This window comes from Rhodnius prolixus, unplaced genomic scaffold (genome assembly GCF_049639745.1).
Source record: "Rhodnius prolixus isolate KJV_2025 unplaced genomic scaffold, Rpr scaffold_10, whole genome shotgun sequence".
In the NCBI taxonomy this organism is placed as follows: Eukaryota; Metazoa; Arthropoda; class Insecta; order Hemiptera; family Reduviidae; genus Rhodnius; species Rhodnius prolixus.
In genome coordinates, this window is record NW_027411615.1 from 9,951,099 (window position 1) to 9,977,828 (window position 26,730).

Genomic DNA, 26,730 nt, shown 5'->3' on the forward strand with positions numbered 1-26,730 from the left:
TATTTATGTATTGTGCAATTATAAATTTCCTATGCTTTAGATATCCCTTAAAACCAATTAAGGGCAATATAAATTAAGAGTATCCCAAAGGAGTGTCAGAAAAAGATTCCTCCCACTAAACTCTTATGTCATATGATTCGTATCGTAGAATGAATGAAATTAATAATGGTGATTGTTTGGAGAACGGAGCATCCAAGAGACTTGTCAAATGCGTGTGACTTTCTTATTAGTTACGAAACGGGATATATCTTGGTGGGGTACAGGATAAACGGTTATACTACGTTTTGAGAACCAGGGTTGGAGCAGAGTATTCCCTCACAAAATCGAGTGCCATCGCGCACCTGGTATCCTCTCACTCTGTCTTTAATTTGGGTTGATTGAATTGGTGGGCAGAGGTATGTTGACACCAGGTAGTGGTTTATGTCCAACAGCTGGCTCCCATTTCTCTTCCTAAAACTTCCTTAGAGTTGTTTCATCACCTAGACTAGACAGTAAATTAAATCTATGTGGTCAAAGTACAGAATAAAAACGCACTAAATTTGTAAAAATTAACATTCAAGTTTTGTATTATTTAAGCATTGCAAATAACTTATTTTTCTAATTGATTTGTTACTATATTAATTTTTATCTTGGATAGTAACTCTTTTCTTTCACAAATTTAACTTGAAACTTTATTTTTTAATTTATTCCTTAATAACCAAACTTGCGTAACGCAAAAATTGGATTTGAATGTTTAAAAAACTGATTCTATTTGTATTGGGGATCCACATGGATCTAATGTGTGAAATACTGAATAGCTTACCGCTAATACACTAAAAGTGATTTGGCCGTTTTATAATTTTAGCTCTTCAATAAGTTAAATACTGATTAAAAATTAAAAATAAAGTCTGCGAGGCTCGATTTAATCAATCTGCCTGAATTCTTACTAAATTTTTATTTAACATTATACCTTTTTACACTAGTATGTACAATATAATAAGCAGAAATGTTAGTCAAATAACACTTGTAGATACGAAAGGGTCATTATTCAAAGAAGACTAACTTTTTAAAATTCGAACTAGGGTGGTTTGTTGCAATAGGCCTCGTTGCTACCGATTGCCGCTTTCGGCATGGAGAACTACTATTGATTATGAAAAAGATCAACTATAGGGCTATAGGTTTAGAAGAAGAAGGAGGGAGTTCTTGCAATACTATTTCATGGGTTAAAGTACTAACAGGAGAATTATTTGTATATTCTAGAAGAGTTCGGGTAATTTTGGAATGTACTATAACGGAGAGATTAGGATGCTTTAACATTGGCGTTCGCCTACTTTGGAATAAGTTTAAGCAAAATCGGTGCTTCCATTCACGATTAATGATAGTAAAAACGACCAATAGTTTTGAATTTCTGAGATAATGTGTAAACATAAAAATGCAAAAAGCACAACGTAAGGTGTTTCATATTTGTTAACAGATTCTTTATTTAGGGATGAGTTTTTTGAAGTGGGTCACTTGGTTGAGCCACAGACACAATCTCTTCTTTATCTAAATTATTTGAAAGTTTGGAATTTATTTGAAGTTTTGAAGTATCAGTCTATTAGTCTAATTTGAAGTAGTATTGCTTGTTCGGATCTTGCCACAATTTGGATTAGGGTTATCCATAAATCTTTTGTGCGAGTATATTGCATGGTGTCTGCAAAGATATAATTGTTACTCTCGTTTAAGAAGAGAGTGTCTTGGAAAAAAATGTGCAAAAGTGTGAAAAGACAATTTACTTTCTTGAGGAATTTAGCCCCCACTTAAAACCACATTTTTCAGTTGTAATTTTTTTGTTTTAGGAACAATAAATAAACCAATAAATAGTTATATGTTATATATTTATAACTTAATTCTAATGGCTATACACCATGTAAAGTATTTTGGACAACTTTATGTCCCGAAGTTACATTTAAAGAAATGCACATTTATAAAACTTTTTTTTTTTTTAAATTACTTTTTAATGTATATACTAATAGAACTGAGATTAAGTTAAATCTATTAGTCAAAAATTTAAATAGTCTCCTCTTTTGGAATATTTGGCAGTAATGATAAATGGTAACAATTATTATTTTTAGTTTCAATGTATTTTATTTTAAATAATAATAGTAGTAATGAGAAAAAGTGGAAAAATGTTTAAATCCCATATTTATATTTCAACATTTACTCAATCAAGTACATAGAGTAAGATTTATCGGTTCGTATTATGATTCAACCATCATAGTACACACATTCACACACACAAAATGCATTCTATTTATAATCAACAAATTTATCTATTATCCAAAATTAAACAATTCTAAAACATTAACAAATATATTTTACTAATTTATGGATACTATCTGAAAATTAAAATATACATTAAAACTTTTGAGATAAAGGGCAAATTCTTTTTATTATTTTAACCGAAGGAACAGAAAACAAATATTTACCTTTTTTAAAAAAATAAAACTACACTAATTTAAAAAACCGAAAAAAACCACTTTAATTTCAAGTAAAAAAAGAAGAAATTAAGAAAGCCTGCTTTGTTTATTATATTAGTAAAAATAACTTATTATTACTATAAATTAACTTGTTTCTTAAATTCTAAGTATTTCATAAAAACTTTGTTGAGCAATTAAAAAATATGTCTAATTATACAAAAGGGAAAAAGTGTATTCATTTAAGAAATAAAGGACCTGCACGGGTTCAAAAAAAAAGAATTCTACTTCTTTGACTAGATCTATATTTTTGGACATCTACTAAAAATGAAACAAAAAATGGTACAATGTTTTCACTAATTTAGATTTTTTTTTTTTTTTTTAGTTTGAATGTACTAGTAAGTTCAACTATATTTTTTTTTTAAATTATTTTAATTTTAAAGGAATTATTTTTACTTAATGTTTGATTCAAAAACATTTAATGGTGCTATTACATGCGGAATGTGTAGCTGTGATTATTCATTCCTTTTATAGTGCCAAGATTACACATTAGTATGGTGTCTTTTATATATAATAAGGTAATTTGAATGTAAAAGCCAGAGTTTGGGGGGGAAAAAAAGATGAAAACCTAAACACTCCTAACAGCATCTACTACATAAGTGCAATGGAATTAATCAAATTATTCACAAAATATTTTTGTTCCAGGATATTTATAATGTGAAAAGTTTAAATAAAACGCCACTAAAGATAACCGTTGTATCGTTTAGTATATTTTTTAACTAGTTAGCTTAAGAGGCCGTTATCTGGGAAAATTATGTATGTTCACCCTTCGAATACGTACTCAAAATTCAATTAGTACGAACGGTCACAAGCTTGGAAAAATCATTTTAAAAAAGAAAGAAAGTACATTCTTTATTAATAAAAAATAAAATAAATCGCTGCAAGCAAGTTAAGTTTTAAAAAAAAGTAGGCAGTTGAGATAGACTAACATGTTTTGAAAACAGTAAAACTCAACAATTTTTGCCGTAATGTTAAGCCCAAGCATTCTAACTAGCTCGTAACAAAGCATTTAGAAAAATATTAAATAATTAATAAAGACTTCAAACGCCATACGATTTGGAAACGTATATATGAAAGTTTGATTAATTAATCATTAATAAAAAGTAAGGAATTAGGGTTAATGACACACTCATTCATTGCGCAAATATAACTATTATGCAGCAAAAAAAATTAAAATAAATCTTTGAAACAAGCTTGAATTTTTTGTTCTCAAAACTAACTATTCGCCCAATGCACTCAAAGAAAAGTTGTTAAACAATAACTTTTTTTTTTTTGTCTGTAAATGAAAATTATTTCTTTAATAAGCTTCAAGTTTAGAACAGAACACTGAATGTGTATATCACATACTAGTGACTTAGTGTACGACAAACTGAAAATTACAAATAACCATCTGGATCATTTTTATGGACCAGACTCTAATCAAAAAGAGGATAAAATTAAGAAGGCATAAAGCCTTACATGACGATTAACAATGTAAATTGTAAACATTTATAAAAATGTCCAACGTTGAAAAACTATGAAAACATTGATAGAAAATAGAATTATTTTGGAGAAATATAAACGAATAGTTTTCTGGGACCACACTTGTGGATCAAGTTTGAGAATACAACTTATTGATTGCTCAACAAAAAAATTAATAAAATAGAATTCTTCTTGAGAAAAAATGCAATTTCTTTAATAATAATGTATAAAGAAGAGAAAAAAATCAAAATGTCATGGATTTAACTTAAAGAAACAACACATTTTTTTTATAACCGAATTGTTGCCAATATTGTTTTTAAACTAATAAAATTACTAATTGATAATTTGTAAATTATAAAATAAATAACACCAAAAAATTAAATCGATTTATAAAATACTTGCATTAATATTTCTACTACAATATAAATATTAGCTAATAAATCTCCCAGTATATAGGTCGCTTATTATTTCTTCCATTTATGTAAACGCTATAGAAATAATGAACTAATTAAGTTATTTAAAACAAGGAACTCTAAATGTGACTTTAAAAATTACTCGATTTATTTATTTGAATACATTATTTAGGCAGTAAACGGTATATAAAATTGGCAACATGGAAATGCAATTTTCTTCTTTTATTTACTTGGAGGGGAATTACACATTTACATGCGCTTAAATTATAAATGTACATATAAAATTAACTAGTATGTAAATTGTCCAATTTTCAATTAGGATCAGAAAGTTTTACATCATTTTGTATGTATTTAAAGATATGATTTGATGCTGGTTTAAAGCTTCTTACAAAATTTTATTTTTCAGTATCCTAACTACCAGCTTAAAGCAGACTTTATATGTAACATTCTTTTTTAAAAATTACTTATTATGTTACTAACATAAGATAGAACTTATTTACAGATACTACGATTTTTATTTTTTCTTTAGGTGTTTAACAATTTAAACTAATATTTCTAGGCTAATATATCTGTACATTCTACAATAACTTTTTTAGTCTTTCAGCCTGAATTGAGTCAATTCAAATATTTTTTAAAATTACCGTTTATAAAAGCCTAAAACTAAAAAGAAATTAACAAAAAACTCAATAAAAAGGTTGCCTTCAATGTACATAATTATAAACAATATTTTGTTTACGGGAAAAGACTTTTTTATAACTATTATTTTATTTTTTTTATAGAATGGAAAAGGACGTGAAATTGAACACTTTGTATTATTAGTTCCAGAAAAAGAACACTTTTTTAAAATCTTAAATGGAGTTTTGTCAGGCTTACTGGTTTTTCCTCATGGTTACTATCGTGTAAAAAATTTGATGCTGCTAGATACTTCTAAAGAAAACTTTAGAACTTAGTGTTAAGTCCATTATAAATAGACCCTTCAAGTCCATTAACTCAATGCTCCCCCTTCAATCTTACTACCAGATTAAAGATGCATCTCTTTTACATGCAGATAATTTTTTTAAATAATTGTGAAAATTCTTCTCAATAAAAGCTACTTAATCAAAAGATCAGGAAATCTGATTCTTTCAGGAATTCAAGAATCTTTGAAGATTCACTTTAAGGATACTTAATTTTAGAAATCTAAATTAAGAAATTGCCAGACATTCTATTTTTCGAAGATGACTAGAGAATAATTTTTAGTTTGAAAATTTTATATTTTTCCTCTAAGGGTACCATTGATGCTAACATATAGAGGAGTGGTAGTTCCAGCTTTCATGGTGGGAGGTAGGGGTTTTGTCCGATACTTAAGCACTTTCCTTTTTCTTTTTTTGTAATTTGACTTTTTAAAAAAAATTGAAATGGAAATTTTTTAAAGTGTTATTTAAATTTTTTTTATAACATTATTTAAAACCATTTTCATGAGGTTTTCGTAAAATTCTTTAGTGTTTATATTAAAATTTTTGAAAATATAATATTTGTATCACCCACGCATAAGTTTAATACACGTTACTCATGCTTCTATAAAGCATAAAAATAAATAAATAACTTTAAAGCATAAATAAAAAGATAAGATTTAACTACTATAAGTTGTTTTATAAAGAATTATTCTGCCAAACTTAGGGAAAGTCTGACAAAGTATTTGGTAAGTCATTATTATATGCTTTAACTGTTATAACTCTGCTTTATAAATTTTATAACGATCAATCCCGTAACTGTGAAACCGGTGGGCGGTTAGAAAATTTTACTACTATCCGAGATACAAAAGAGGGCGGTAGGTATAAAAAGGTTACTATATAGACAGAACTACCCCTGACCTATATAAATATACGGTTTGCAAGCTGAATACTTTTTACAGTAAATTAAAGTGTTCAACTTTCCAAACCCTGAACAACCTCTTTGAAGCGCACTAATGATACCTGAAAAATAAAAATTGGTCATTGCCAAAAAACAATTTCCTTTTCGTAATTTAAGGCCTAACAACTCAAAACCAGTAAACGGAGAAATATTGAATTATTTTGTATATAACAATATCCACCCTTTCTGTAACCTCCTATCTAAAACTATTTTGTGGTGATAACCATTTCAAGTTGCGGTAAACTTACGTTGACACTCGATTTGACCTGAATTTAAGGCAAATACATTCCTCGCAACGTTCTCACATTAACAAAAAAACAGTAAAGACTAAAGGTGATTAGCAATTTTCAATTATCGCTTATCTTCTTTAATCGATACTGTTTATACCTAATCAACACTCAATCCTAATAAAATAAATTTATGTTTTTCTAAACAAAATCCACTAAATAGCTTTTTGACATTTTTAATATTTGTTTTTAATTATCTGCATCTAATACGAAAGCGAACTAGCAAAGATTAGACTTCCGGATTCCAGAAACCTCTTTTTCTCATCTATCGTACAAGGTGAGGCGAAAACGGGATTAGAAGTTGGTGAAATTTGGTATGATGATTAGAAAAACACTTGTCCGGAAGAACTCTGACAAAACAGAATTAAAAAACTAACAGAGGCGTTCTAGTTCAATAAAATATTAATGACAAAACACGTAGCGCACTTTTCTCGACACTTTTGAACCAAAAACCATTCGCTAAAATAAAAAAAAAAAGGTTTACAAAGAAATGAACGTCTCACATCTTTTAACATCCTCAAACTATCGTTGACTTATCAAAAGTTTACTAAATAGAAATAACAACCTCTTAGAATATTAAAAAAAAAGCTGGAGAAATGTTGAAGTCAATTACAAGGCGAAAAGATCCGAAACAGATTGAAATAAAACTGGTACCAAAATAATGGAAAGGTCCTTGCACTTGAGATTGAGGAAACATAGAACGAAGCCTCAACTGCTAGGTTAAACGCTTATTCTTGCGACCTAACCTCTGAGTCCATGATTTATCTGCAGAAAAATATGTAACTAATTGGAAATGGCCACTTAAATAAGCCTCCCGTGTAAGCACTTCAAAAACCAACTCAAGACCAATTTACCCATAAAATGGTTTTGATTTCCAAAAAAACTTTTACCTTAAATAGTGAAAATTACTGCCTATTGATTGCAGTAACTGAATAAAATTTAATTTTTTTGTCTTTAATTTTTTGCAAAATTGACCTTTCTACAAAACTTGAAAAAATAATAGTGACCCTTTTCCTGAAAACAGTATTTTAAAAAAAAAAAAAACCTGAGAAATATATTTTTACTTCCGGCAGCTCAGATTAATTACACAACTAACAATAATTAAAAAAATTGTATCAGTCAATTTTATATTATATACAATTACTTCTAATTAGTATTTAAATTAACATGTACAAGTATGTAAATAAACACAAAAATTCATTTTTTTCTGCTCTTAAAAAAAATTGGATAGTTCAACTGAATGGCACTATTTAAATATTTAGTTCCAAAAAATGTTTTCAAGTCCAATTTTTATTTCTTAATTTAAGAAGTAGGCCTTTCCACTCACAACTTAAGGCAATTTAATTACAAAAATTATCTTCTTTTTTTATATTTTTAAAAAAATCTTATCAATAAAACGATGTTTTTTTTTTTTAAAGATGGTGATACCATTTGCTGTAACTTTTTTAATAAAAGTAAATGACTTTATAAAATATTTCAATAATTAAAAACAAAAAAAAATACCAACCCTGCACTATTCAGGTCCGTGATATGTGAACAACATGGACTACCTACCTTGTTCATAAGAAATTCTCTCTAATTTATCTGATAAGAACCAGGTTTAGCCTTAGTAGTGGCTAAACGATATGTTATACACGTAATTAACAACCTTCACTAGGATCCACTTCTTTTACTTTTAATAAGAGAAAAAAAGAAAAAAAAACAAATAACCACGCACCAATGAACTAACAAAAAAAAAAATAATAATAAATATTCACATATTTACAGAATTTCCAAATGTATAATTTAAATAGCTTTTTAGCAATGTGTCAATCGCAAATTCAAAATATATTCCTTAGCCGATTATTTTTTCAATTTAATACAGTGTGTTTTTTTTGTTTAATTATTATTATTAAATACTTTTGTCTAAAATTAACTTCTTACTTAACTACATAAATTTACATTAGGACAGATATTACTCAATGAATAGTTTTCTGTGTTGAGGAACCACTTTTAGCAAAATCAATTTCTGCATAATTAAATGTTGTATCGACGGCTGATAAATTTGGACTAGGTATAGATGTTGATGAAGTTTCTGAAAGTGAAGTTTGTGTGGTTAAATTACGACTCAATTCTTCCCCATCGATACTACCACCGGACCTTACAACCAGATCTAACGATGCGTAATGTATCTCTTTGTTTCTGTAAAAAATATAAGCAGTTTATTAACAACAATATTTAAAGTATAAGGGAGGATGGTGTAATTCAATTTAACTTGTTTCCACAAAAGTGGATTTTTAACTTTTAGAATTCATTTCTAATCTATCTTAAGTTTTTTAAAAAATTATATGTTACCCAGATGACCGAAATTAATGGAAATTACCGTCAAGATTGGGATATACGAGGGTCGTTTGAAAAGTCCGTGCAAAAATAAAAACTACTTAATTTTTTGGGGTAAACCTTTTTTATTTTTCAACATAGTCTCCTTTTAGGCTTATACACTACGTCCAACGCTGCTCTAGTTTGTTTATCCCTTCCGAATAATAGGATTTGTCCAAGTCTGAAAAATAGCCATTCATTTCTGCAATCACCTCCTCGTTTGAATAAAATCATTTTCCCGCCAGCCATTTCTTCATATTGGGGAACAAATAGTAGTCCGAGGGAGCCAAGTCTGGAGAATAGGGGGGATGTGAAACGAGTTGGAACCCTATTTCCATTAATTTTGCGACCACAACTGCTGAGGTGTGAGCTGGTGCGTTGTCGTGATGGAAAAGGACTTTTTTGTGGGCCAATCGTGGGCGTTTTTCTTGCAGCTCGGTTTTCAAACGGTCCAATAACGATGAATAATATGCACCTGTAATAGTTTTACCCTTTTCCAGATAGTCGATGAGGATTATTCCTTGCGAATCCCAAAAGACAGTCGCCATAATCTTTCCGGCCGAAGGACGGTCTTCGCCTTTTTTGGCGCAGATTCCCCCTTGGTAACCCATTGTTTAGATTGTTCTTTGGTCTCAGGAGTGTAGTGATGTATCCATGTTTCATCCACAGTGACGAAACGACGCTTAAAGTCATGCGGATTCTTCTGGAACAGCTGCAAACCGTCCTTGCAACTCTTCACACGATTTCGTTTTTGGTCAAGCGTGAGCAATCGCGGCACCCATCTTGCGGATAGCTTTGTCATGTCCAAATGTTGATGCAAAATATTATGTACCCGTTCATTCGAGATGCCCACAGCACTAGCAATCTCACGCACCTTCACTCTTCTGTCATCCATCACTATATCATGGATTTTATCAATGATTTCTAGAGTAGTAACCTCAACAGGGCGTCCAGAACGTTCAGCGTCACTTGTGCCCATATGGCCACTCCGAAAATTTTGAAACCACTTATAAACTGTTCTAATCGAAGGTGCAGAGTCACCATAATGTTTATCAAGCTTCTCTTTAGTCTCCTGAGGCGTTTTGCCTTTCATAAAGTAGCGTTTAATCAACACACGAAATTCTTTTTCGTCCATTTTTTGAAAATCACTCGACTTCCTCGATTCAAACGGATGCCAAACACAAAGAAATAGACCGATCTGGCTGAAAATTGGTGTGTGTTCTTCCAAGAGATGCTACCAACTAAACATAACCTCGATACGCGCCAGTAGTGCTATCTCTCTGACTTTGCACGGACTTTTCAAACGACCCTCGTACAGTGTTCAATAACTGAAATATATCGGTAAATGTACCGTCGAAACATCCGTTCCAATAAAGCTTACTTTTCATAGAATTTAGTACTTAACATAATATTCATTATTTTGCGAAGTTTCGATAAGAAGATTCGATATTTTATGAAATTAGGTAAAATAAATTGTTTTTTTCCTCCCAATTTTCTACAAGAGTTTTATTTTCTAGTTTAGCCTGAGTAAAGACAAATATTTGTTTCATTTATTTTCTTACAAATTACTGTTCCGTTTCCAAATAAAATTTTGATACCATTTTAAAAATGCCAAAATAAGTGTTTATTTCTTACTTTTAACCATAACAAATGTTACAAGATGAAAATCCACATCTCTTCAGAATTTAAGAAACGAAGCATAAATTCAAGATCACAAAAACAATACCTATCACTAAATTCATTTAGTTTGCAGTTATACTCCCAATGATTGGCGTGTAACTAGGAAAATCTTCGAAAGGAAGCAATGAAGCTAATAACTGAGGGGTACAAGCAAATGCTAAATAATGCGCATATTAGATAAAATTTTTTAGAAAATTTATCTAAAATAGAAATCATTGTAATATGTTATGTTGGACTCGATTTTTTATAATGATTTTAATTTCAAAAAAATAAGATTTTTTTTAAAGCCTGTTTGGAAGTTTAATTTGCTGTCGTAAGCAGTAGACTTAGCCTCACTTTTTCAACTCTTAGCTAAATTAGAGAGTTCTCCTTGACATATCAGGCAGCAAAAAAAAAGTGATGTCGAAAATATTCAAAATAAAATTTTACTTTAAATGAAGATTTGTGATAGTAAACACCTCTTTTGTAAATTGAATTAATGATTTCTAAAAATTATAACATGTCTGTAGCATAAACCTCGTCATGAAATGACGATTCTTACTTTTTTTATATTGTCCACTCCAAGGTGAACAGTACTGTGCAGTAGTAGTTATTCAAGGCAATTACGAAATTCTTTATATAATTTTTCTTTTACAGCGAAAGAAATATAAAGTAACAATTTAAAACGTACTTACCCCACACTAGCCACTGAGGACTTCCTAGACGAATCAGAATTACCCGACTTGGAAGCAGTACCTTCTCCTTCATCATCACTGTACCCCATCGCATCATCACCAACTAACGTTTCACTTTCACTTTTTACCGGTGATGGGGGAAGGGTCACAATTGGAGTAGAACTAATAGACAATGTGCTAAAGGAATTACCCAATCCACTTAAAAGTTTTTCAATTGGCCTTATTCTGGCGCCTAATGAAGGAGCAGAAGTCTTCCGGCTAGGTTTCTTCGAACTAGAAGTAGCAGCCGGCGCCATTGGTACATAATCATCAACACTAGTGTCATTAGATGTAGATGAACAAGTACACGGCTGGTAGTCAACATAATCACTTGATTCTTGAATTATTTTAGCTTCGCTTCTTTTTTCCATAAGATTGGTCTCACTGTAGGAAATCTTTAGAGTACCACTTGTTCCATCTATTGGTACCTTTGGAGACTGTTCGTAACAGTCCATTAATTCGGAAGGACTATGAACTACAAATGAACATGGTCCAGTATTATTATCTTTTCTTACACCTTCCTTATACTTCGAACGACTTAGGCTAGAGTACGGACTAGACAATGGTGAGCCAGTCCTTCCCAGTGGAAGGAATGAAGGAACTTTAGGTGGTGTACCTGTAGAATGCTTTCTTCCAGCCCTAGTATAAACAAGGTTCGGAGAATCCTTTGTTGAAGACTGTATAGTAATTGGTTGAGAACTGTATCTTGCATCTCGTCTTGTCTTTTTCTTATCTTCTTTTTTATAACTCATGTTCATATAATTTTGATTTGAACTATCTTGTTTCGATTCATTGCAATTATTACTTGGAGATTTACCTCCCAAGTCCATAACAACATAGTCAGACGGGCTGGGTGGTCTACCTGTAGAAATAACCTTGCTGTTATTATTATCCTCAATCAAAGGTATTTTCCGTTTTAACGTAACATCATAATAATCTTCCTTATTGGAATTATGAAAAATTAATGAAGTACTGTCCAATTTACCTTGCATTTTTTGGTTATTAGTAGGCGGGAAGGAATCGATTCGAGCTTTCGCATTTGTTGCAATGATTTGCTTAACTTCTATTTGTCCTGGTTTCATTTCCACGTACGCGTCATCTTTCGATTCAGAATGAGTCATACACAAACAATGGTCAGATGGAGTCGTGCTCTGAGAATCAGATTTGATCGTCATTTCTACATAACCTGGTTCTGTTTCAGGGACTCTTCCTAAAGATGGTGAAGGATAACCAGAAACAGGTGGAGAACTTTTATTAAGTGCGTGAACTTCCTGAAGTGATGGTTTTGGTGGAGATTTACCTAAAAGTGCTGCAAACCTACTTGGTTTTGGTGGCGATGGAGCAACAGACGCTGAATTGGACGAACAAGGTAAGGACATGTCCATATAACTTCCTTCAGCTGTAGAATAAGAACTTGCAAGGGATGAAAGAGTAGATGCACTTCCAACAGGAACACTTAATCTTTCAGAGCTAGATGGCTTCTTGCATGATTTCATTCTACCTTTCTTACTGAAATCAAGCTCCATCATGTCATCTGAAGGTTCCATTGATGAATGACTCGAAGCATGAGTTGCAGGATTATGATTATGCATTACCATTCTCATAGGATTAGCAACTCTTACATTCTTAGAACCAACTGAGAAAGCTCTTGTTCTTTCGGCGCTTGAGGACGCTATTTCAGATCTGAAATCACCAATAGAGTCAAATCTATTCACAAAATTCTTAGAATCATTTAAGAGAATAAGGTTAAAAGGTAGTTTTATTACCTATTGTTATTGTAAGTAGGTCGAGAACCCACAGAATAAGCACGAGCTGGCCTTTCTGCTGGAGTAATATCTTCCTCGTGGGTGAAATAGTAAGGAACTTTATCAGAAGGATACTCATTAAATCTAAAGTCATTAGATGGAGTACCTGATGTTATTGAACAACTAGAACCTGTAGATAAATCTCCGGACTGATACCTCTCTAAAAAATGATATCCTTATGTTAACAACTTAACAGTTACATTAAGTTATTTGCACATCATAGTTTAAGTACTTAAAGCATTACCTTGTTTATTTCTCCTAGGCCCATGATCCATATCAACATAACCATCATCCGATGCCCCCGGAGCCATGGGTACGTATCCATCTTCAGCTAAACTACTCCCTCTACTATGATTTCCAACATTTTTTGTATAATTTTGCAATCTGTTTTCTCCTGAAAATTAGGAAGCTATCTAACCACAAAGTTCCTGACTAGGAAATAGCTGAAATATCGTCTTAAATTATTAACTAAACATTGACTAACCAGGACTCATTGGTAAATAATTTCCAGGAGTATCCATGGGAGAAGAACCACACGGACTATACATCTCCATGAAAGAAGCCTTAAAAGTAATTATAAATTAATTACCAAGAAACTAATAAATGATCTATATCACTTCTGCAACCAGTAATTTACCTGAGAAGGAGAACTTGATTTGAAGCCACTGCTACTTGGATTTGGTGAATATTTTCTGTATACACTACTATTAAAGCTTGGATTTGACTGAATAGGAAGACAATAATTTGTGTCCATTGGCATGTAATTATTGAGTTTTTCATCTTCACCTATTCACAAATAAATCAGGTAAGTTTTAAATTTAAAATAAAGTAATTTCTAATTAGTATTAATTGGTTAACTGTGAGTGTGGTTGATTAGTGTAGGATTATTTGCAAAACCAGAAAATGGCCGCTTGTCTTCATCGTGACGGACTTTTGGAGATTATTAAATAAATTTTGTCAAGTGATAATAGCGTTACAAGAAGTTCATGAAATGAGAGCTGATGAAAGGAACTTAAAAAAAATAGTCTTAAAAGAAAATTATCACGAATGTTCAGAAAACAGGTCTAAAGACAGAAGAACAAAGACATTAACAGAAGAAAATGGAGAGGAAAAAAGTTGGTACGTTCGGCTAGCGCCTGTGTAACAATCTCTTAAAAAATATCCTTAAATGTTATTAGTATTCAACTTTTAAAAACTAAATCAAATTTACAATATCCTAATATTAGAACACTTATCTAATAGTATCTCCGGTAAAAATAAATATCCTATTACTCTTGAATAAAATTTGTCCAACTCCACGAAATTAATCATCTATGAGTAATAACAAATAAGAATAAATATGCTCACCAATCCACGGAGAATAATCATCAGGATTCTCTTCTAGAATGACAGGTTCGTCTGGAGTAAGTGAATGACCATATCGACCTTGATCCTCCCAAGGGCAATCCGTAGAATCTCCATCCATAGATAAAGAAGAACCTGCTGAGTCCGTTGAACACGCCGCGCTTGCAGGACTATAGGAAACATTGTAATTTAGTATTAATCTACTTGAAAAATGTTAAGACACTCAATTAATTTCACTTTAAAAAAAAAAAAAAAGTTTGCTAAGTTTGAAACTATCTAAAAAAAAAACAACTGGCACAATACTTCTAGAAGGGCCAGTCGATTTTATTTTTGGGAGACAAATCGTACTTTTTATTTCCATTATCCATTAACTTAGGATTCTCGTTGGACTCGAAGTGTACACTTGTAAGGTTTGCATGAGGGCATTCGCGTAGTTATTCATTTGCCTGGATGCCTTTTGACCTCCTTATAGATACCAGCAGGAAAATAAACCTCGGGTTGAAGATGGCAACAATTACTGCGTAACCCAATCTTGTTATATCTTTCCCTGCAATTTCTAATAGTCACCGAATGATTATGGCAAGCTTCTATTAATCTAAAAGGGATATAGCCTTCTCCGGCTTGATCGCAATGTAAACATAATGCGGCTCCTCGCCTATTAGTAGAAAAAAAGGTGATCCCAGATGCAAAAATTTTATCTAAGAAGAAATAGGTTGCCAGAAAGAAAGTGAAAAATTTCCCTCCAGATCCGGCGAAGATACGAAAAAAATAAAACCTTCCTACCCCAGAGATACCATTCACAAAAAAAAAAAAAAAATTACACCAGTGACCAGAAACTAAAAAACGTGAAAACAGAGAAGTTTTGACAAATTCGAAAAAAAGAGGAGCAGTGAATACATTGATTATAAAATACTTTTCCAGATAATAACCTGACAGGACTAGATCCCACTGGAGGTGAATAACTGACACCCCTGTTATACATAGAATGTGGCCTGTATTGTGATGTTGTAACATATCTTGGAGGATGCATATGAGAGGGTGCACATTCACTGGTTGTTCTTGCACGAGACGGCATACTATCAGATCTTTCTCTTACTCCAGTTAAACCTGTAGAAAAAAAACGAACTATAATAACTTCAAAAAAAAGTTGATCATAATAAAAAATTAATAATTAAATGGATAATAAGTAGAAACGAAGAAAGAAAAATTCAAATTTTCATCCCCCCTCCAAATACTATCGCTACGCAGCTAAGAAGCATTATATTTACTCAATTTAATGGGATACTGTGACCAAGAACCAGAAAACATTACATATTTACTTAATGAACTTAATGAACTACCAGAAATAATTCTTGGCCACTATTTTTAATAAGTTTTCTCAAACTGGTTCAATCAAAGACGACTGTAACCTTCATTCCTCTTAGTAAAATTCTCTTCTTTTTTTTTTCGACATAAAAATTACATTACAAATAATAACTTTATTGAATTATTCAGATAGCTGTTTTAAGTTTAAAATTATCGTAGTAATTTATTGATCATACTACACAATTTCTTGCTTACAATGGAGTAGAATCATAGCACGCAAATATCGAGAAAATTTAAAAACAATCCATCATTCATTAAATATACTATTTAACTCACTGTTTTTGATAAATAACTAGAGGTAGAAACATTATATTATCTTTAAATTACCGTCAACATTAATGAGGTTGAACCTAAAACAACTTTGTGAGAAAAATAGGCATCGGTAATTAGGAAGAACTAGTTGCAAAGGCTGCCAGTATTAAAGGCATTAGGAGAAATGCTGAAATACTGTTTTCATCAAATACATGAATGAGATTCATCTTTTTTTTAATGATTTTTTTTAGTAACTACAACAGTACGTAGTAGCATTTATTGGCGGCTATGAGCAACTGAATTACTGCTTATTAGTTTACATTACCGTCCGATGTTATCATCAGTTATCGACCTTTAAATATATTCTCGCCATAAATTTCGAAACTATTTAGTGTTTTACAATTATTTTTTACACCAATCCGTTACCGCTGGCTTACAACATGCTCACTGGCTTCCTGGCAGCACAGTGTATAATATCACCATCCTTTGTATACATCCAGTCTCTCAGGCGATGTCATGAATGGCAGGACCCACAAAAAAGATGGGCAATAGATGTTTCCACAGAACACAATGCTCACGATTTGGCGCCATTGCTCACTAGTGATTCTTATTACGATAGCTCTTGAAAAGGACAGTGATATGTCCAAGAGGCAGGTCCTAGTTTGCACAGTAGGCTATCACAAGGTTTCCTCCTTATTATAGAGATATTAAATATTGGGAATGAAGTGTTCTCCTCACTATTCTCTTTAGATAATCATTGAAGGCTGCATTATGATTAAGACCATTAAGGGTTTGCCAGCCTCTCTTTACCCAGCATTCCATTTAAGAATCTGTATGCTTTGTTTTGTTACGTTCAATCCTAAAATGTTTTGAGTAATCATTTCTATTGTGGAATGCTAAGTCTAATCTAAAATATACTACAAATTGGCACTATTATTTTATTTACATTCCATATTTATTTTAAAATTGAAAAGAGGAATCAAGATATTAAACAATGGACGAAAGCATTGCGATCTTAAAAGTGTTAAGTTCACAAAAAATAATATACATAAAAGCGAAAATGATACAGCGAAGTGTAAATGATACAAAAAAAAATAAGTGGAGGCTACCTACTGGATTGAGGTGAGGTTGATGTGATGCACTTAGAAGGCCTGGTGCCGGTGCTAGCTCTCCTAGTCGGAGGCACTGGGGAGAGTGGGAAGGAATATGTGCGCTGGTGGTTCACTGGTCCACTACCACCACCGCTGCCACTACCACTTGACACTGACCACACAACACAGTTAGAAGAGAGCACCTCTCTCCGCAGTACATACATTCAAACATATTATTCACATACCCTAAGCCACCGCTAAGCTTTATTTTCACCATCTTCCCTTTTTGTTTAATTGTTTTATTGTAAATACTATAAGGAAATCTACTTTTATTCATATATAAGAGAAAACAAATGTATATTAATAAGTTGTATAAAAAAATGACCGTTTAAAAGTAGGAATAATATAAAAAATTTCTTTATTTTTTTTTTAATAGGGTAGTTAAATAATCCTAGGAAGGTTTCTCCCACCATTCTGACAAAATCTTGATTATCATAATATCACAATCATAATTATGGTTCAATTTTTAATATGGCCCCTTTTCTTAGAGTTACGTCTTCCACAGCTGCTCGTAACTTGAAATACGTGTTAAACACTAGTCTACCGGATTCGTTCTTTGATAAGCCCTCACCGAAAAAAGGTAAAAATCAGAACTTCTGCGATACTAGGGAAACCTCTTTCAATCCATGTATTAACTTGAATCGCGAAGAGTGGTAGCATTCTATGCTACGAGGTGGGGCTATTAAATAACGAAACTGATGCTGCTGCTACAGAAGAACTATGCATGTGCCAAATCCTAACGACCGACAACTGTGCAGCGTAAAGCCTTCTCTTTCGATTGCAGCGTCTCACATGTTTGTAGAGAAATCTGTCTGACCGGAACCGTCGTCGTTTGTGTAAGAGGTGTTAGTTTCGTTTTGCCGAAAACATGATACTACATATGTAGTAGAGCAACGAATTGTCGTCAAATTTCACATCAAAACTTGATAAAACTGCTACTGAAACTCATCTTTTATTAAAATAAGTATGGCGATGAATGTGAATCACGTGCGCAAGTTTTGGAGTGGTTCAAGCGTTTCCAAGATGGCCGAGAAGACATCGGAGATGATGACCGCCCGGGTCGCCCTTCCACATCCAAAACGTATGAAAATATCGATTATAATTAATCAACATTACTACCGTGAGGTGCTTGCTCAACTCCGTGAAAGAGTAAAGAAAAACGACCCGATTTGTGAAAGAACAAGTCATGGGTTCTCCACCAAGACAACGCGCCGGCTCACACTGCACTGTCTCTCAAGACGATTCTAGCCAAGTACAACATCCCAGTTTTAGGCCATCCTCCTTATTCGCCTGAAATGGCCCCATGTGACTTTTATCTGTTCCCCAAAGTCAAATCTGCATTAAAAGTAACACGATTTCAGTCAGTTGAAGCTGTGAAAGAAAAAAGCGGCACGCGTCATGCAGGAGCTCTCAGAACAATGGTAAATTCGCATGGAGCGTTGTAAGGATAGAGGAGGAGTATATTGAAGGTGATAATAACTAAATATGTATAAATTTAAAATAAAATGGTTTACGGCAATAGTCTCGTTATTTAATAGCCACACCTCGTAGTACTAGACCATTTTAACAACATTCTGCAATTCTGGATGCAATCAAAAGAGATCGGAATATACGGTAAGTCCACTGGAAACTAATCCGTGCTGGTTTCTTCTTCAATGTCCCAGAAAAAGCACAACTTATAATGTAACAAAATTTATTATAGCATCCATTTACATAGAAAATGTCGCTTATCTATACCCAACCCAGGACAACAACGGTGGTAAAGATTTTTTTCATAAATCTATTTAGCTAAATATAAAAATATTCTATTATATTAGCCGTATTCTGTGGATTTATCTTCAACATATGTTGGCTCTTACCTATTCTGACAGGCTATTGAGATGAATTGTTACATCTCCTCTCTACTTTTCTAATAATAGTATGAGTCCGTTAACTTCGCGGTTGCACTTTTTCAGGAAAGTAGGTGTACTAAAAATTGATTAGGAAATCTTTCTTTTTGATTTCACACATAGCACTCACAGCTTAAGCGGCTAAGCACTTTTTTCCGTTTGGCATAAAATTACAAATCGAAAAACACAGTTATAGTTTTCTAATTAAAAAAAAAATGATAAGAATTTTGGAGATGAATAATCATAGAAAACCTCCAAGTAGTTAACATCTTGTTTGTGAATGTCAGACGCAAGTGGCTTGCTTTTAAGATTCATAGGACTTTTGTAGTAAAAACGATCATTCTTTTATACACCCCATTTGCAGGGAAGATGGAGATAAGTAGCATAATTGAAAAATCGCTAAACCGAAATTAAAACACCTACAATCATGCAAACGGGGCTAAAACTGACATCATGACATTCTACTAGCGCTTGGTAAAAGTAATTATACATCATAATATTGAATTAGAGAATGAAATATCTTGCCCAAAATACATACCACTGCAGCATCAGATATTATAGCAGTTCCCCCCTCCCATTAAATGAATTTAAGATTATTTTAACAAAATTTATTTTTTACGAATATGTATGTGTAAAGAAAATATCAGTACTCCGATCTAAATTAGGGAGAAAACATTATGTGCAAGTATTTTTCTCTGGAGTGTTCACTCGTTATAGTTAACACTGACCATCAACGAGACAGTAAACTGAATGGGCTTCTAAAATAATAAATGATTGTTAGAAAGCAAAGCTCTTATGTACATAATGACAGAACAAAAAATAAATAAATAATTACAGATATGATAAACAATTTTTAAAGAGAAATCAGATTGTGGGACAAGATGAAAGTAAATATATAATCATAAATATTAAGCATTCCAATTTATAAAAATTAAAAAACCCTATTTACAAATTAGTACAATAAATAGCAATGGCTGTCAGAATATAGAAACAAAAAAATAAAAAACTATTTTCACCTTAAAGATACGAGAAAAATATAAAAATTTAAGGTCAACAAATATATTTAATATTTTTACATAATTACCTGTATGTGTTGGCCACCTTTGCATTAATGAAACTGGCTTTGAAGCTTCATTAGCAGAAGATGATCTATTACGCGACTTAGGCTGCAGATCCTTCTTTGTACAATTTCCACAAGCCCTTTAAAAAAAAAAAAATTCAGATATATAACCATCAAATGTCTTTTTCTTAAAAAATGACAATTTTCTGCAAATTTTCAATTTAGTAAATGATATTTGGCACTGGTGTTTCCATTAAAATTTAGACGACCTCATATTACTTGTTAAAACTGAAGAGCATCTGAATGCTATCTCCAGAATCCTCATGATGCGTAACTATTAAGTCCAGAAATAAATGTTAAAAAATCTAAACTTTCCCTGTGTTTTGTGCATGACTATCTTAAAAACTGGTTGTTTTAATAAAAATACATAATTCCAAGTTTAATGTTTTTTTTCGTTAAAATAAAATATGTAGTCTCTTTTAAAGAAAAGTCAGAATATCATAAGAGATTTATTTCTTTGTTAACTTTTTTAAAGAATTTAAGGCGCCTCAACAAATGAGGTCTTTAGCGCAAAAAGAAGTCTTTTTCCAGCTTTAGGCCAGTATCTCTATCAGTCCACACAGTCGTAACAGTGAGTTATTAGAAAAGAGTCATTTTAATCAAGTAAAATGGAGGATTTTAAATAAATAAAAAATAGCATAGAGAAGAGAAGAATTCGAAGATCCTTATGATTATTAAAATCGATATTTAGGGAAGAAGAATAACAATAAAACATAAAAATCATAGTTTTATTTTTGTTATTTGTATCGAAAAGAAGAGTTCTGGGAATACAGCAATTGAATTAATTTAAACAGTAACTACAAAAAGAATTTTAAGTAAATTGGAGACATTAGCCATCTTCTTTTTTAATTAATATTTAAGAAGTAAAGATTAAGTTACATAAAGAATGTTTTACATAAATAAATTAACCTAACTTTTTTTTTTAGTTTATTAATTTCACGCCAGAGGTAGTACTACGTATTTAAAAGTTTACAAAAAATATATACATAGATACTTACTTCAGGATAATAGCGTGCATATTTTCAGCAATATTGTTATCCTCAGTTTGCATCCATAAGTTGCCAGCACCCGTAACTGTACACTGACCAACTTCCATATAAAAGAAAGAATCCACATGGCCACAGCGTCTTATTTTTTGGAGCTGAAATTTGATTGAAAATTTAAGGTCATACTAATTTTTCTCTTTAATTTCAGAAATAATAATTTTAATACTGCAACAGAAATAAATAATCGCTTCGTTAGGTTTCACTTACAGAGAATTTAATAGCATCCACCTGATCAGGGTGAGTCGTACTCAGCTTCACAAGTGACAATGTTTGATCAGTAAGACAAAGACGATGGGGACCAAGGATATTGGCTCTTTGTCCCAGTTCCTTGCTTAATACTGTCACTTGCCAGACTTGTTCTTCAAAATAATATGAATTTATTGTTACCAAATGTTTTAAATAAAATTTATATTTTTTAAATATACTTTTCGATTAGAACATACTTTTTTAATAAATTAAATTTCCTGTTTAAAAAAATAACAGCATTTGTCTTTTCATGAACTTTTATACTAATATAATTATTTTAACATTCCTAGTAGATTTATTTTTAACATAGTCAATACTTTTTACCCTTTCCATCATTTCTGCGAAATATGCAATATTTTTAATTTTTACTTAAGTAAATCTATGACCCAATGCTACTGTACTGGACTTACCAAAATTTGGCCGAGCCGGTTCTCCAGCTGGAAGATTTCCTTCATGTTGAAGTTCAAGTAGAACTTTCAACCAATCTTCCATTTCATCTTCATTATCAAACACCACACAAAAACGATCCTTTTTTGTGAACAGAGCAATAACATACTTCTGTCGTGTGTCACTAGGTTTATTTATATTAAAACAAGTTTTCAAAGTGATACTCCTAAAATAATAATAATAAAAAAAAATGAGTTAATACAAAAATAAAAAAGCTAAATTAAAAATTAAAGAACAAATAATGGATTTAAGAGATCACCTTTTTGGAGCTAAATTAGCTTTAAATTTCTTCTCAGAATCATAATATTCTAATCTCGCTGGTACTTCTGCGGAATCTCGCCGAAGTACAAAGTATTTCTTTTTCATGGTCTGAAAATTATATAAATTGTTAACGCCTACATTTTCTAGAGTTTGGAAGCATGGAAGCGGAGAAAAGGTGTAAAGGGAATTTTCACAGAGACAATTTAAATTAAGTATTACCAATGGAATTTCGAATTTCAGAATTAACACGAATCTAATTAATTTACTCTTATTAGACATAATCTTTTAATTAATATTTATAGACTTAGAGGACGTTTTTTGCTGAGGTTATTTTATTCTTATAACAAGACCATGATAGTCTTATATCAAGACTACATTCTCTGAGTAGTGCTACGGTTTAACTAACATCCTTGAAATGATTAACTTCAATTTGTAATTAACAAAAATAATAAAACTATATCTCTAAGGTAGACATAATAATTGGAAGAATATAATAATCTACCCGAATCGCAAGCACATAGTCAATTGGGAGGGAGGGGGGAGAGATAACACAGCAAATTATTAAAAATAAATCATTTTTTAGGGGATTTATGCTTTTTAACGAGTAATACGGGACATCAAATGATACTTTAGTGACGTCATATGAAATTTTTCACGCCCATAATCAACGCAAACTTTTGGTATTTCATCATCCCCCAAGAGCTTACAAAATCACCCACTTAAACACTGTGATATCCTCTCCTCTAGAGGATGTCAGAAACCACGGCTCACTTAGGCATAGTACCACCAAAATTAGCATCGATCTATAGAAGTCTCGTCAGGATAGGGTAAGAAATGAAGTAATAAAGGAAATGCTAGAGGCGGAACAATAAGATATGTTGGAGACCAGTTGAAAGAAGATAGTTGCAATCGTTTGGTCATCTCAGAATGGAAGAGGAAAGCTGGACCAAATTTTAGACTAATTTAAATTTTAAATATAGAGCCGAATGTAATGTATTTTTTTTTTAAATAAACAATGTTTCTATTCGCTTTCCCAAAGAACAGCAATACATTAAAGAAAAAGGTATCCACATCTCAAAGAAACGAATTTTTGAGAATGCTTTTCTTAAAAATAAGATTTTATTAATATAATAAATTATTTGCACACTGGTTTAAAAATGTATTTGAATTAGCCCTACTGTAATGCAACCGGAAATAATTAAAAAATGAACATATTACTTAACAACAATTTATGCGTTCTTAAGGCTTGTTGTTTTTTAAAAGACAAAGTGCTGCAATAATATGAAACACAAAATTATGCAAACAATTTTGAACAACTGTAAAAAAAAATGTCCAGAACATTTGCAAATTCTATCAAAATAATACTTCCAATTTTTAATAAATTAAAACCTTAACATTTTATTTTCTGAATACTTTTTATGTGTGACGTGGTTTTTAATCATTTCTATCTTTCAAAATAGAGCATTTTTTTCTTTTAATTATCTGTTTACAAATCTATCAATTTATTATTAACATTCTTATCTCATATTTGATTCATCATCTGTATAAAAATTATTTTGCCTAATACTTATTCATAGTTTTTACCTTTAATTTTTTCAGATATCCCTGCTTAACAATATCACGGGATGACACTTTCACGGCTGAATTACGTGATGTCATTGTGCTGTAATTTTAATTATGTTACAGTACCTGCAATAAAAATACATATATTTTTTTAATACAACCAGAAGAATTTTCTAAATAGATTACGATCACGATGGATAAAACATAGTAGATTCTTTCACTTCAAATTTTGACAGCAAATGATTCTAAATGTACGTTTACGAATATGAAAGTAAGTACTCCCAAAGAAAAGTAAAAACTTTTACTTCAGTGACGTAAAAGTATTGAATGTTATGAATGAAAAAACAAATTAAGGATGTTTGATAAAAATGAACAGTTGCTACATTTATATTTGCTTGAAAAACAGAGCAGCTAGTACTAAACTTCGCTTAAAAGTACACATCTCACATGCGAATTATAGCAGATTTCAATCAAATCAGCGCAGAAAAGTTTGAAAAAAACAGTGAATTCACTTCCAAGTGATTTTAGCAGCTTATTTCGTTTTTTCTTTTTGGTGATTTGAAAATTTTGTTACCATACAAAAAAAAAGAATCTAAATCGTTGGTACTCAAGAAAACTTTGAAAAATACTCTACATAATAACATATTGTACTGTTATATAAACAAAGTAAAAAGTTTAGATGTCGATTACTGAGCTCAAGGGAATCAAAAACAAGCAGAAATTCAAAGTTAATTGTAAAATGAACTTTATAAGGTAAGATTGAAGAAAATAAAATCATGCCGATAATCTGCTGTTATTACAAACAGATCTGTGTACCGAAAGGCATGTTCAATGAAGGCAAATGCTTCCAGTTCAAGCATTTCCTACAAGAAAAAAATCGAAGTAATTTTCATAGAAGGATATGCTATTGTTACTAGTTTCTTTGACATTTATTTGCTATTGCTACTGCTTTTTACAATTAGGAATTACTTCACTTGTCGTCCTCAATTTGATTGCTTAGCAATAAATATCAAATAACTAATGAAAAGTGAAATGTATTGAACAAATCAGGCTTGCTCTAACAATTATAACAGTGTAAGAAAAGCCATGGTATATAATTCTCTAATTCTACAGGAAATGTTTTAAGGTAAGAAAATTGTTAATAGATAGTAATCAACAATATAATAATTACATTACAATATTTTCTATCTTAACAGGCTTCTTAAATAATTTAATATATACATTTCTCAATCATAACAACCTAACAGGTGTCACTAACATTGTAAAAATAGGAGGTAGCAACTATTCAAACATATATTACTAAAAAAAAGGTTCATGAAACAAAGCATACTACAAAATAAGTATATTTCAGACAGGTAGGATTAAAAGAAATTTTGATGTCATTTCTACACAAGTTGTAAAGAAAAGATACTTCTTTAGGTGTCGTTTAAATTTCAAAAATTTTGAATTACATTGAAAAACATGCTGAAAGTCAAGTTCTTATGTATACAACAGGGATTGCCCTCTTCGCTTCTAAATACTAAAAACTGTAGACCTGTATAAATACCAAGAAAGAAAAGGAAAAAAAAATGACCGCCAAAAAGATCGCAGAATTTTCATATTTTTAAAGGATTCCAAGTTTTTAATTAAACTCGGATAAAAAATCAGAATCAAAATACAATTCAATAGACACCAGTTCAACTGTGATAAAGGAAAACAGTAATTAAAACAATATACTTACGTCTACAACAATGCATTTATTTAATGCATTCCACTGCTTCAATAGGAATGTCTTTCCCTGCCTCCCCACTGGGAATACAAGGCATCAAAAGAGATCATCATGAGATGAAACTTTATTCAATTACTGAATTTATCTAACCACACTTCAAATTAACAGGTATATATATTTTGAATAGTAATAGTTCTTTATACTAATTTTTCGCTTAGTAAAAATCATTGGCAAGGGCAATTTTTATGCGCAATATCAAACACGTAAATATTCCAGGTCATTGGATGGCATTTCCTGTAAACAAGCGCTCACGAATTTCGATTTCTAACACCGTTAATTAAGCTAAAAACTTCATTTAATGACACTTTCCTAACAAACAGTATCTTTATCTAATATATTAGGTTGTAAGTTCACCAAGAAAAATGTGCTTCAATCGAACCTAAAATTACGCGTAATTGCAATTAATACCTAAAAGTAACACTGACATCAAAATTGTCCACTTTCCTTCAGGTTTGGCATCATCCTCTGGTTTGGTAAAATAAAACACTGCATCACACTTTTTTCAGCATTTAAGCTGGAACAATATTCCACGATATACGTATCAGGAACCATCTTGGAAAAGGTCATGTGTGATTGTGTGTACATGTTGCGACTAGTTGTAAACAACTTCCACGCATGCGCTAATTGTACAACTCGATACTGACAGAAGGAATGATATTTACGTCATGCATGAATCATCCAAACATTTCATTGAAAAGATACGTGATACTACAATTTTAAAGCTTTGACTCTCAGCGATGTTTCGTTTCCTTGACGAACTCTGGCAAAAATTACTTTTATAATCGTATGAAGCAATGTTTACTAGATGCTTATGAGCTGACAACGTTCTGTTTATGCCTACGAAAATGGCCTTAAAACGTAAAAATTATGGCATATTAAGTAATTTTACTTGATAACACTTTCATTGCAATAAACTAGGCACAAATGCTCTACAAAAATCACCAATTAAAAATCATATTTTAGTTGTTTTTTTGACACACTAAGCTGCCGTAGTAGATAAGTGGAATGGTATACAATTACTACGACGCAGTAGAGTACAACCGGATCGATTGGAGCCGAATAGCCGCCGTCGCAGTTCATTCATGGGAAACGCCTTCCAGACAGACACACCCACACCCCCTCACTATTCTCAATTTCTTTGTTGTGGCCACTCGGTTGAACTAATGTGGAAGA

General features: G+C 31.6%; 1 protein-coding gene across 3 annotated transcripts; it reads right to left on the reverse strand.

The window, feature by feature from the left end:
- Positions 1 to 1,837: 1,837 nt before the first annotated feature.
- chico (insulin receptor substrate 1 chico) lies at positions 1,838 to 25,647 on the reverse strand. Of its 3 annotated transcripts, XM_074133916.1 has the most exons (17): positions 25,510 to 25,647; positions 23,811 to 23,915; positions 22,225 to 22,334; positions 21,929 to 22,131; positions 21,480 to 21,631; positions 21,225 to 21,367; positions 20,191 to 20,306; positions 17,180 to 17,329; positions 15,379 to 15,556; positions 14,453 to 14,619; positions 13,743 to 13,891; positions 13,590 to 13,668; positions 13,350 to 13,499; positions 13,067 to 13,265; positions 12,286 to 12,983; positions 11,262 to 12,162; positions 1,838 to 8,730 (listed from the first exon to the last, which is right to left on the reverse strand). In XM_074133916.1, the coding sequence occupies exons 2-17, from the start codon at positions 23,883 to 23,885 to the stop codon at positions 8,508 to 8,510; spliced, it is 3,693 nt and encodes a 1,230-aa protein (XP_073990017.1). In that variant the 5' UTR covers positions 23,886 to 23,915; positions 25,510 to 25,647; the 3' UTR covers positions 1,838 to 8,507. The 3 variants fall into 3 exon arrangements, with proteins under 3 accessions (XP_073990017.1, XP_073990016.1, XP_073990018.1); XM_074133915.1 differs by having other exon boundaries at positions 11,262 to 12,983; XM_074133917.1 differs by lacking the exon at positions 17,180 to 17,329 and having other exon boundaries at positions 11,262 to 12,983.
- Positions 25,648 to 26,730: the final 1,083 nt, after the last annotated feature.